Source organism: Carassius auratus, chromosome 12 (genome assembly GCF_003368295.1).
Source record: "Carassius auratus strain Wakin chromosome 12, ASM336829v1, whole genome shotgun sequence".
NCBI classification, from domain to species: domain Eukaryota; kingdom Metazoa; phylum Chordata; class Actinopteri; order Cypriniformes; family Cyprinidae; genus Carassius; species Carassius auratus.
The window spans coordinates 5,899,251-5,911,905 of record NC_039254.1 but is presented as its reverse complement, the minus strand read 5'-3'; the positions used below and the strand labels follow the sequence as shown (position 1 = coordinate 5,911,905).

Genomic DNA, 12,655 nt, shown 5'->3' with positions numbered 1-12,655 from the left:
AGTCAGCAATGAAAAAAGGACACACTGTAGTATATTTACCTTATATTGTGTATTGTGGGGATCTTGCGAGTGAAGTAGTGTGGTGGCCCAATCTGTCAGCAATGTGCTCACGTGCTAATTTCCGTTTCCATAGAAACTAGAGTTGTTTGTCTTTGATAAAATGTCATATTAAAAGCCATTTTTTTCACTGTTAATAATTAATTTGAATATTAAAAATATATATTTTAAATAATATCAAATTGTAATTAAATTAGCTTATTTTGTGTATCTCAACATTGTGACATGAGTTGTGTGACATAAACACAAAAAAATACACTCTATGGTTTGGACCTATAATTGGCAGAGCTTGAGTTTAAAGTTTATTTTACTGTCTATGCTATAATCATGAATTGGTCCTACATGATTTCCTAATTAACATTATACCAGATATGTTAATTATAATAAACAGTCCAGCACTTTCAAATGATTTGCGCAAACCTTTCAGAAATCTGTATTCTCCAAAAGGTACTTTACATTAAAAACCCTGCAGGAATACTACATTAATATTTCTCTTTATCCCACATGATAAGCAAGTGGACAAACCTACAGGCCACATGTAGAGAGCACCCTAACCTGGATTTTTATTCTGTAGTGTTTGGTTCCTTTACGATTTCAGCACACTGAACTACAGACAGGACTATACAGGGAACCAGAAACTAAAAGGTGTCTGGCACCATCAAGTGGCTATAATTGGAAATTCAACTACCAGTCATTTTAAGTGAAGGTAAATCATTTGGATATATAGGAATCAATAAGCACAATTTTTAAGGCTTTTGATGTCTTCCCAGAGGTCCAGAAGTCCCAGCCGCAGCTATCCCAGAGATTTCTGTAATGACTTCCCAAAAACTTCATGTCATTGCTCTAACAAAAGCCAGTCTAGTCCACAGCTCAGGAGGTGGCAGAAAGGCACAGAAAACAGGATTTACAGGGGGAGACTGAAAAGTAAAGACATAACAAACATTTGTATAGCTTTGAGAACTCAATTCATTGTTCAGTGTCTTCTGATGCTGTGTCCTCTGTACGCTGATGCTGTGTTCAAAATGCCATACTATCATACTACTCTTACTATTTCTGCAGTGTCATGTATGCATCAAATACCCGGATGACCTATTATATTTACCAGAATCACCTAAATCAGCTCAAGTACACTGAAATCAGTACAGAAGCTGTGTTCGGAGTGGCATACTACCAGACAACTCCTACTATATTGCAGTATGCTGCGTGTATACTGTGAATAGTAAGTGAATGTTCTGTATGCATGGAATGCCCGGATTACCTGCTAAATTTGCTGAAATTTGATGTAGGCCTATGCATCTAAAGACACTGCATGGGGTACTTTTTCCTAGAATGTAAGGTTACTCTTTTTCCTCACCACATATCAGATCAGAAAGACCTTTATTTTCATAAAAAATGAAGGAAATATTTGAAAATAACAATATTTTTAAATATGATAACTTAAACACGCTGTTATTGCCTACTGTTTTATAATGTACTACAGTACTGAAATATATATATCTACCACTTAACTACTATTTAAACAATTATGTAAAGTCCATTAATTATGAAATGAGTTCAATTGGGCAATATAGCATTCTTTACTAGTATTAATCCTTAATCAACAAGCCTTTGTAAAAACAACGGTTAGCACGTTTATTTGTGAGGCAAAAACCTCAGCAGATGTGCCAAACTAACGTTTTGTAATGTGACAACATTTTAGCACACTACTCTGAAACATTTGTCACTTATTGTATACTGTTTCACACAGTATTCTTAAAATAAAATAGTAGGTAGTATACACTAAGCAAGTATGCCATTTCGAACACAGTCCCTTTCTCAACAATACTGAGTTTGAGTATTCACCTCCCTCTGGTGGACAAGTTCATACAGCACGACGTGTAACAATTTGGTCGTCTGTTAAAGCAACCATGTGGTAAAATGAATATGTAAGGTACAGATGGAAAATCTGGACTCAGTCTTAGAACTCCTCAGGACAAAGTTTGCTTCATACACCTACCGATTTTCTCAAAACTGTTAACCCATGTTTTATATAGACTGTTGGTTCAAGTGTATAGGTGTCAAGAAATAATGGTGAAGCAACCAACAATGATTAACTGATGCTAAATTTTATTCTAAACCAATTTTACAATACAGGTAGTTAACCAAATAGAAACTCATCGTCATATAGCCTACATTTAATACTATAAGCCATCAAATATAAATGAATTTTAAAACTATATGAAAAAAAGATCTGAGTTTTAGCCTGTGCCCTATAACTTCTGATAAGACTGTCAGATAACGCAAGATAACTCAAACATGCAATCCATCCCTTAAACCTCAATGATAATGTGAACTTAAGTCTGCAAAAACTGATGGCAAAGCACAGAAGAATTAAGAGCAGAGAGCAGATACATTTCTATCCGTCAGATGAAAAGCAAGGCCGTTTCTGTGTAAAACAGTAGTAGCGGAATACCTGTCATGTTACTGGCACTGAGTGTTTTGCTGCTTATATTCCCTCCGACTCTCTCTGCTCCAACCAGAGATCTCTGCACCACAGGCAAAAACAAACTACTGCTGACCATCTTTGATGGGTTCAGATGGGACTACGACCGAGATGTGGACACCCCAAACTTGGACAAAATGGCTGAGGAAGGAGTCAAGGCAGCATATGTCACTCCACCTTACCTGACCATCACTAGTCCTACACACTTCACCCTGTTATCTGGTAAGGAGGAAAAAAAAGCAATGTTTTAGACAACATTTTAGATCATTTATGGTAACCCTAAAGCTTAAAAGTCTTAAGCCAAATAATAATACATGCCAGAACCAACAGTCTCATGTTCATTTTAATTTATTTATTTTCCTAGGAAGGTACATTGAGAACCATGGTGTGATTCATAACGTGTGGTTCAACACAACCACACGACAAAGGAAAGAGTACTACATGACGCAGTTTGTGGATGAATACTGGGATAATGGCAGTCTACCCATTTGGATCACTGCTCAAAGACAGGTGCATCTCAGTTATCATCTTTTACATCTATGTTAAGTGCAAGTTACAATAACAGTCCACCATAATCTTTCTGGAAACACTGGTATAGACTGTAAAAAAATATGGACGTAGTGTCCGTGACGTAAGTGTGCAGAGCGGGCGTCGACATCTTGGCATCGCGTCACCCCGCGACTCTCCCGGATAATCGAAAATGGGCAAAAAGGCGGGAGCTGATTACTGAAGCCACGCCCACCTGTCACTCAAGTGGCCACACTCTTAATTAAGCAGAACTTTAAGGCTTAATATAATTTAAACGGATGAGTTATAAAAAAAATTCACCCCCCTCACAGTTGTCATGAAGGGCAAAATTAGCAATATAGACCAAAATAATTTTTTGAACCAGGCTGTAAACGTTTTTTTTCTGCTGTAAAGTTGGGCATTTTAACATGGGGAGTCTACGGGACTGACTCTCTTCTGCAGCCAGCCTCAAGCGGCCAGTCGATGAATTGCAGTTTTAGTCACTTCCTTATTGGCTTCACGAGAGAGAGAGCGAGGTTGCCGCTCCGTAATAACTCAATATTACACATGAAACAGATTTCTGTACAATAAATCCTATGTGCTTTTTAGGGTCTTAAAACAGGATCTTTACACTTTCCTGGCACTGCGGCCACTTACCAGAAAGAAACAATTCAGGTGAGGGAGGTAGAGCCAAAAGCCTATGACTACACCAATGAGACAGCATGGAGGGAAAATGTGGATAAAGTCATGAAGGAATGGCTTAAAGATCAAGACTTAGATTTTGTCACCTTGTATTTTGGCGACCCAGATGAAGCTGGCCACAAACATGGACCCGATTCTTCTGAGCGCCGTGAGGCAGTAAAAAAAGTTGACCGAACTGTGGGCTACATACGGGAAACTGCTGAGAAACACGGACTTAGTGACCATCTGAATATTATCGTCACAGCAGACCATGGCATGACCACCGTGTTTAAAGGTGGGCAAGTAAAAGAAATAGTTCTCACTGACATTCCAGGGTTCTCTTACAAAGATCTGCAGTTCCACCTGTTGGACTATGGACCTTCTGCGATGCTCTTGCCCAAAGAAGGATTGCTTGACAAGGTTTATCAAGCCTTGAAAGGAGGGCATCCAAACCTTCACGTTTATAAAAAAGAAGACATGCCTGCCCGACTGCATTACTCCAAACATCCACGCATTCTGCCCATCGTTCTCTTCGCAGACCCCGGATATGTCATCAATGGGGTGAGGATTCAGAAATGGACAGAATAAACAATAATGAATGGAAAACATTATGCTGTATTTTATCACATGTTTTAAATGTTCTTCCAGTTTTACCCAATTCAGACCAACAAAGGTGAGCACGGCTATGACAATGAGGTCATGGACATGAAGCCTTTCTTCAGGGCAGTGGGACCAGATTTCCACAGTAATTTGTTGGTTGGACCATTTGAGACCGTCAATGTTTACCCTCTAATGTGCCACTTACTGGGGATAAAGCCAGAAATCAATGACGGGTCACTGGATAACACCCGACACATGCTGATATCCAACGGAGAGCCTTGTGATTCTGGAGGTAAATCCAAATAAAAGTTGTTCACCTGTTTCTATAAAAGTGGTTTGCTGACAGGTAAATATTTATTCATCATGCTGACAGTTTGTCCCACTTAGTCTATAATATAAAAAAATATATTATCTGTGTTGTCCGTGAGTGAACTTCTGAGTAAGCTTGATAAGATTTACAGTAGATGCCTCTCTTCAACCCTATATTAATTACATTAACATACACTGCGAACCAATTCATCTTATCATCAACGAGATAACTTTCAGGTCAATCAATAAAAGGTTTTTTTTTCTTTTCTTTTTTTCTAGCAGACGTTGCAGAGTCAAGTCTTCAGAATGTGTTCATTGGTCTTGCTGCCGTTGCTGGATTTTTATTGCTTGCGTTTGTGGTTGTTACATCCTACAACATGTATAAAAGACGCAAAATTAATCCAAAGTATGGCAAAGAGCTAAATTAAGACTTGTTTTTATTTTTTATTTTACATTTTTTGAAAGATCTGATGCATTTCTTTACCTTTACTCTCCAACAGAGCGAAAGACACAGGAGACGAGGATGAGATGAAAGCCGACTCCAAGCAAACATCATTCTAAAAGGGACAATCAATTTTTTCTTAAAAGATCAAAGACAAAACATTTGAACTACAAAATTTCCATTACTTTTGAGAAAGTTTGTAATATTGTTCAGACTTCTAATATCATTTAAAGGAGGTGGATCATTATTTATATTAACAGATACATTTATCTCCAAGAGCATAAAATAAGCCACTTATTATTACATTTGTTTTCAATAGTCATCATAAAATATACCCTCAAACAGCTAGCATTTGACTGGATTTCATAGGTGATGGTGGGAGAGTGCATCATAAAATGCATTATGAAATTAAATGTGTTTTGGATTCATGAACGTGTATCACAGGAATGCAGCCATATTAGCATGTGCGCTTCAGAGATTGAAAAATTCAAGCTGATGCAAAGCATATATGTGTGTCAGACAGCTCTGCGTCATACCAGAAAAGAAACTGGACTGCAAATGTTATGGGACTGAACTTCTTGTAAATTAAGTTTTAAAACAAAAACATATCTTTATAGGTGCTTATCTAATATAATTTAAAGAAACAGCATTGGAATACTGTGATTATTATTTTATTATTTTTTTAAGAGTGAAAGAATCATCATAAAAGCAGCATAACCTGCATAATAACATAACTTTTACATTTACTTTCAACATAATGGAAGACATCACAGATGAGCAAATTATGTCAAAAAGAAAGGCCTCAAACAGAGAAAAACACCATAGACCGTCCCAGTTTAGGTCTTGACTTCTAACTATAATTGAAATGCTACGCAATGTCAACAAAAGAACAGAGATCACATCAGAGTTTTATTAAGAAAAACAGTACAAAATTGCTCCCAATTATTGTGCAAGTCTGAACCACAATTTAGATTACCCTAAATTAGATTAAGAACATGAAACTCTCACTCAAATGCATTACCATACAGTACTCATAACACAGACATTCCTTTAGGCCACATACTTACAATTTCAAATGTGCATCATTTCAAAATCAAATAAACCAAAGAATATGCATAATTTTGTGTGGTTACAAACAATGGATTTTGTCAGCAATGACCATGCATAACTTGGTGGTTAAAGAACTAAACTGCAGGATTCCATGCCAAAATGACCAGCAGGAATGTTCAAGCTGTTTAGTGTTGGTCAAGTTGGGTATCCAAAGAATCTGTGCTAGGTAAGAACTGGTGGGAATAAAACACAGAAAGTTGTGGAAGTCATTTCAGCAGGGATGATTCCCAAGTTGGTTAAGAAATTAGTCAACAAATCAAGGCACTGTACTGTTCACACTTATTACGTTTTTGCAAAGAAACAGCCCTTATGCAGCTTACATTCTATACTGTAGCCTTAATTTTATAGCACTGTCTGATTGATAAAGTCCAAATGCTTAGGTTTTCCATCCCAATTGCACAAGCATAAATAAATGGCTCACTTAAGTCTAATTACTGTTTAGATGATTATCTTACCTTCACGCAATACAGCCCTGATACGAAACACCATGTTTCATTTTATAAGCAGTGAGCTGTAAATCAGAGAAATGCTTTTCAGAAAAGAGCTTTATAATTGCTTTTGCTCCATAACTTCTGATAAGCCACTTGATAAGATACTAAAAGATAGCATGTAATTCATCCCATAAACCATCCCATAAACATACACACACACACACACACACACACACACACACACACACGTAGATATGTATTCCATTGCTGTTTCTTTAAATTATATTAGATAAGCACCTATAACGATATGTTTTTATTTTAAAACTTAATTTACAAGAAGTTAATTTATATATATATATATATATATATATATATATATATATATATATATATATATATATATATATATAAAATGTGAACTTTACTTTGCCAAAAAAAAAAAAAAAAAAACCAGACAAAAGGAACAGTCAAAATCTGAGTCTGTTAGATCTGGAACAACCATAAGACCAGCCAGAGAGAAGCAAGATTGTAGTAGTGGAATACCTGTCATGTTGTTGGCACTGAGTGTTTTGCTGCATATTTTCCCTGTGACTCTTTCTGCTCCAGTCAGAGATCGTTGCACCACAGACAACTACTAATCAGCTTTGATGGGTTCAGGTGGGGCTACGACCAAGATGTGGACACCCCAAACCTGGACGAAATGACTGAGGAAGTCAAAGCAGCATAAGTCACTCTACCTTTCTTGACCATCACTAGTCCTACATACTTCATCCTCTTATCTGGTATATGATCTTCATCCACCTACAAACTGGTGAAAGAAAAAAAATAGTTTTTTTTTTTTTTTCACCTGAATGCACTGCAAGTCACTTTGGTTAAAAGCATCTGCTAAATGCATAAATGTAGATGTAAGGAGAAAAAGCAAAACACTTCTAATTTAAAGTAACTTTATTTGTGACAAAGTCAATAACCAGGGAGAAGGAAGAGGATGAGGTCTTTGACTACTGATGGTGATTTTAATTCACATTTAATAAATAAACAAAACTTCATGCTACCAGCGCTCAGTATAGCACAGCGCTCTCCAGATCAGGCATGGTCTCCCTCTCTCTCCTAGCTCACTCCTGGGCTCTTTATGTGGTCTGTCCATGCCAATTACTGGAACAAGACACAGGTGTTTGTCATTTGCATTTGACCCAATTAGTCACCGTTCGTCTCCCAACTCTAATGTGATTCTTGAGGTAAATCCAAATAAAAGATTTTCACCTGTTTGTAAATCTGATCTAGAAAACTTAATTTTTTTTTTTTTTTCAAAATGTCAAAGACAAAAAAAAATATAACTGCAGAATTTGAATTTTTAAGAAAGTTTAAAATATTGTTCAGAACTCTAACATCTTAAGAAGGAGGTGGATCATTATTTATACTAATATATATCTTTATCTCCAATGGAAGAGTATAAGATAAGTCTCTTACTGTCCAAAAGTTTACCGTATGTAAATTTGTTTTCAATAGTCACATGAAACATCACCATACCCTCAAACAGCTAGCATCAGACTGAACTAAGTAGGTGATGGTGGGAGAGTGCATCATAAAATGCATTATGAAATGAAATGTGTTTTGGAGTCATGAATGTGTATCACATAAATGCAGCCATAGCATGTGCGCTTCAGTTATTGAAAGCCTGGGTCAAGATCATAAAATTACCAATACCAATAATGCAAGTTGATGGTAAGTATGCATTTGTGTGTGTGTGTGTGTGTGTGTGATAACACTGAATACTAATGAGATTGTGGATTTTAAGGAGAGAGCTTGTACTCTGAATATCTTAAAGACCTGTAAATTTAAAACTAAAAGATCTGTCCAGTATTTTTGTGTTTCTTATGTAAAATGAATAATGATGGGAAATGGTTGTAATCTCTTTGGTCTTGGTCTGAACATAATGGAGGCCATTGAAATATACTCATGCATCATGGATGAGCAAATTATGGAGAAGTGAAAAGCCTCAAACAGAAGAAAACACCATGGAGTGGCCGAGTCAAAGCCCTGACCTGAACTATGATTGAAATTCTTTACAATGACCTCAAAAGAGCAATTCACACCAGCGATTTATAAAGAAGAATAGTACAAAATTACTCCTGACTCCTGTCTGAACCACAATTTAGAGGATTACACTAAATTAAATTAGGAACATGAAACTACCACTCAACTGTCATACCACATTCATAACACAGACATTCCTTCGGGCCACATACAGTATGAACTTTTGTCGTCAAAATTAGCATGTTCACACGGGCGATACATTTTCAATTTTTAACGAGTTAAAAATATTTAATGCAATTTACGCAGGGGCGGAGCTAGGGTTGGCCACCCTACTTATAACTGCAAGCTTTTGTCTCTTTTTTATTGACAATAATTGTTTATTTATACACAGAACAATTTCATAGAGACAGCAGTAGTATTTGGCATCAGTGATACTCTATTAACAAATATACAAAATATATGTTGTTTCTACATTAATTTGAAGATCGTGAAGTTATTCAAAGGCATATAAAAGCTTTAATGTTATGTGGGAATAATCACGATTAATTTCAGAGAAAATGTGCGATTAATTAGTTGTTGTTTTTTATCGATTGACGGCACTAGTATGAACCCAAATGTAATCTTCTGGAGAGGTCTCAGCAGAACACAAAACATAAAATTAGTGACAATGAATTAGGCCTATGTATTTTTCCCCAAGGAAGCTTCATTGAGAACCACAGTGTGATTCATAATAATTGGTTCAATACAACCATGCACACAAGAGAAGAAACAATACCACATGACACAGCTTGTGAATGAATATTGGGATAATGGTAGTCTTCACATTTGAATCACCGTTTAAAGACAGACACATCTCAAAACATTACAGCAACATGACATAAATAAGAATAAAAATAATATTACATCATAAATATACATGTTTTCATGTTTTAAATAAGATGTAAACTGACTTGTAAATGTGAACACTTCCCTGGTACTGTGGCCAGATACCAGAACGAAACAATCCAAGTGAAGGAGGTGGAACCGAGGTTTAATGACCGCACTAATGAGACGGCATGGTGGGAAAATGTAAATATAGTAAATATACATTATGCTATATGTGATAATTTCATATGTTCTAAATGTTGTTCCAGTTCTAAGTGTTCCAGCCCTACAAAGGGCAGCATGGCTATGACAATGAGGTCATGGAGATGAAGCATTTCTTCAGGGCAGTGGGACCAGATTTCCACAGTAATTTTGTTGGTTGGACCATTTGAGACCGTCAATGTTTACCCTCTAATGTGCCACTTACTGGGGATAAAGCCAGAAATCAATGACGGGTCACTGGATAACACCCGACACATGCTGATATCCAACGGAGAGCCATGTGATTCTGGAGGAGAATCTGGAGGAATCCAAATAAAAGTGCAAATCAGACCAAATAATTCAAATACTTGTTATATTGTATATATATTGTATATGTGTATAGTGTATTTATATTTAATATCTTAAAGGTCCGATACAAAAATAGTTTCGATTATTTTAAGAGGAAAAAATTATCACACTTATATACAGACAACAGCAATGATCTGCTATAATGCTATATTATACTGTTATATGATGTCAAACTCAATCTCTGCTTTGCTCTTAGCTATCTTTACAGTTAAAGACAACTTATTATAGTCATCAGATCTGGTTATTTTGTTAAGGTATCTTGATAAACCTTCATGTAAATTACAAATTGCAAACAAATAATACCATCAAATTGTATCGCTTTGTCAGCAAATGGTTAAAAACCCACAGGGAAAGTATTACAACTATTTTAATCTGTCTTTCACCACATGGCCCTATGAACCAATAACACTTGATGAACCAGCATTATCATCATCTTATCACAAATTACATAAGTTAAAGGTCCTCAATCAACCTTTTTTTTTCTTGTAGATGTTCTCAAGTCACGTCTTCATAACGTGTTTGTTGGTCTTGCAGCTGTGGCTGGATTTGTACTGCTTGTGTTTATGGTTATTACATTTTACAACATGTATAAAAGATGGAAAGCGAATATGAGGTGCGATATGAGGAGTTCCATTATTGGGTTTTTTCAGCACATTACCTCTCTAGAAAAATCTGATGTATTACTTTACTTTCACTTTCCAACAGAGCGAAAGTCAAAGATGATGAGGACCAGATAAAAGCTGACTATGCAATAGTTTTGAGAGGGACATTCACTTATTCTTGAATTGCTTGTCATTAAATATTACACTGGGATCCAAAAATCTGAGACAACATTGAGACAACATGTAAGGCCTTTTTTGCAGCATTTAAACCTTGCTGTAAGGTTTTTGGAATTTGGGTGTGGGATGGATAGATGAATGGATGGATGGATGGATGGATGGATGGATGGAAAAATATTTTAAAATATTTTATATTTAAGTATTCAGATCAAGACATCTCAAGTACACTTTTAAAGAAAAGTAAAATACTAAGATATTTAGAAATTCATATTCAATGTACATTTTAACCCTTCATTCATATTGTTATACTGATGAAATAATTTGTAAATTAAATTATAAATGCTGAAAATATAGTTTGTAATTTTAAAAAGTGGTTTAAAAAAAAGTAAAATAATTTGTAATCAAAATGTTGATTTAAATTGTTTTAAAGCAAACTGCACAATAGAAGCATTTTGACTTATTGTCTCAGACTCTCCTCTGCTTTATGTTGATTAATATGCAGCAAATTTTATACAGTATATACTGATGCCATCTAGTGGAAATAGTGGAAATATTCAAACTCAAAACAGTTGTGACTGTACTGAATGTGAACCAGCTGCATTCGAATAAACACTAACTGTTAACAATGAAAAATCACACATTATTTACTCAGTTCTTGAGATTTTCATTTCTTCCGATTCCCTTGCATGCACACGCACATTCAATTTAAACTGCACACAATAGGCTGCACAATACCAGTCAGTTCTACGGGAAAACACAAAGCAGAAAAAGAGCTTATGAGGACTAAATGACTGACAGAAGTTATCATTGCACAAAGCTGCAGATTCAGTGATTTATGGTGAAATCCCGTCCAGTCATGTGGAATTTTCCCAAAATAAGTTTAAGTAAACAGCTCATGACAAAGAGGCACTCAGAGCAGGCTGGTATGCATAAACAGTTTGAACAGTGTGCTGCAGTGTAGCCCCCTCCAAACACATTCACACATACACACGCACGTAGCCTACACACACACTCAGTCACCCGCCAAAGCAGAGCCAGTCTGGAAATGTGGAGTCTCCCCCTGGCACGCGCGCCAGACTCCCATCCATCTTCCAGTGCAATAACATTTCTCTGTCTCTCTGTCTCTGCCTATTGCTCTACTACTGTTGCAGGACACACACTCCTCTCCTGTCTGCAGAGATCATCCTTTATGCTCTTGGATGCAGGGTGCTTTTAAAGCAACATAGTCTTGAATGCAGAAATTTAGCACACTACATGTCTCTCAGCGGAAATATTAAACCTAAGCATATTATAAGTTAAACTCAGCTGACAATACTAAACTTATTTGGACTTTTCCCTCCTTTTATTTAAAAAAAAAAAGCAAGAATCTGGTGTACAGTAAGTCGCTTACAATAGAAGTGAATGGGGACCAACTTAAAATTAATACAAATGTAATATATTTCAAAATTATCAAAGTGGACACAATGTGCATGTCAGTGTTCTTTTGGTGCTTGTGTAGTTTCTTAATATTTTGAATAATTGCTTTTTTCATTTTAATTTTTAGTTAAAGTTTTAGAAATTGTGTTTTTTTTTTTTTTTGTTATTTGTATTAGTATTTTCAATGTCTGCAATGTCTGTTTTCATTAATTATTATTATCATAAATTAATAATTAACTAATATCTGTAAATTTTGCCTTGGCAACTAGCTGAAATAAAATATGCTTTTAACATTTTATTTCAATTAACATTCATTTTTTCAAGTATAGCAACATGTTTTTTGGTTTTATTTTTATTTAACTATAGCAACCCA

General features: G+C 35.7%; 1 protein-coding gene and 1 pseudogene across 1 annotated transcript; both read left to right on the top strand.

Moving 5' to 3' along the window:
• Positions 1-2,505: 2,505 nt before the first annotated feature.
• Positions 2,506-5,224, top strand: enpp7.2 (ectonucleotide pyrophosphatase/phosphodiesterase 7, tandem duplicate 2). The gene is made up of 6 exons (XM_026277648.1): positions 2,506-2,761; positions 2,904-3,049; positions 3,656-4,288; positions 4,376-4,619; positions 4,916-5,042; positions 5,137-5,224. Exons 1-6 carry the CDS (start codon positions 2,515-2,517, stop codon positions 5,195-5,197), a joined length of 1,458 nt encoding a protein of 485 aa, XP_026133433.1. The 5' UTR covers positions 2,506-2,514; the 3' UTR covers positions 5,198-5,224.
• A 1,943-nt stretch (positions 5,225-7,167) lies between these two features.
• LOC113112161 (ectonucleotide pyrophosphatase/phosphodiesterase family member 7-like) lies at positions 7,168-9,909 on the top strand (annotated as a pseudogene).
• Positions 9,910-12,655: the final 2,746 nt, after the last annotated feature.

What these genes read in the sequence shown, in the direction of transcription:
- enpp7.2 (XM_026277648.1), top strand. Translation starts at nt 2,515, where the DNA reads ATGTTACTGGCACTGAGTGTTTTGCTGCTTATATTCCCTCCGACTCTC. An exon ending in ACACTTCACCCTGTTATCTG is followed by an intron (nt 2,762 to 2,903) that starts GTAAGGAGGAAA and finishes TTATTTTCCTAG; the next exon opens with GAAGGTACATTGAGAACCAT. An exon ending in GGATCACTGCTCAAAGACAG is followed by an intron (nt 3,050 to 3,655) that starts GTGCATCTCAGT and finishes TGTGCTTTTTAG; the next exon opens with GGTCTTAAAACAGGATCTTT.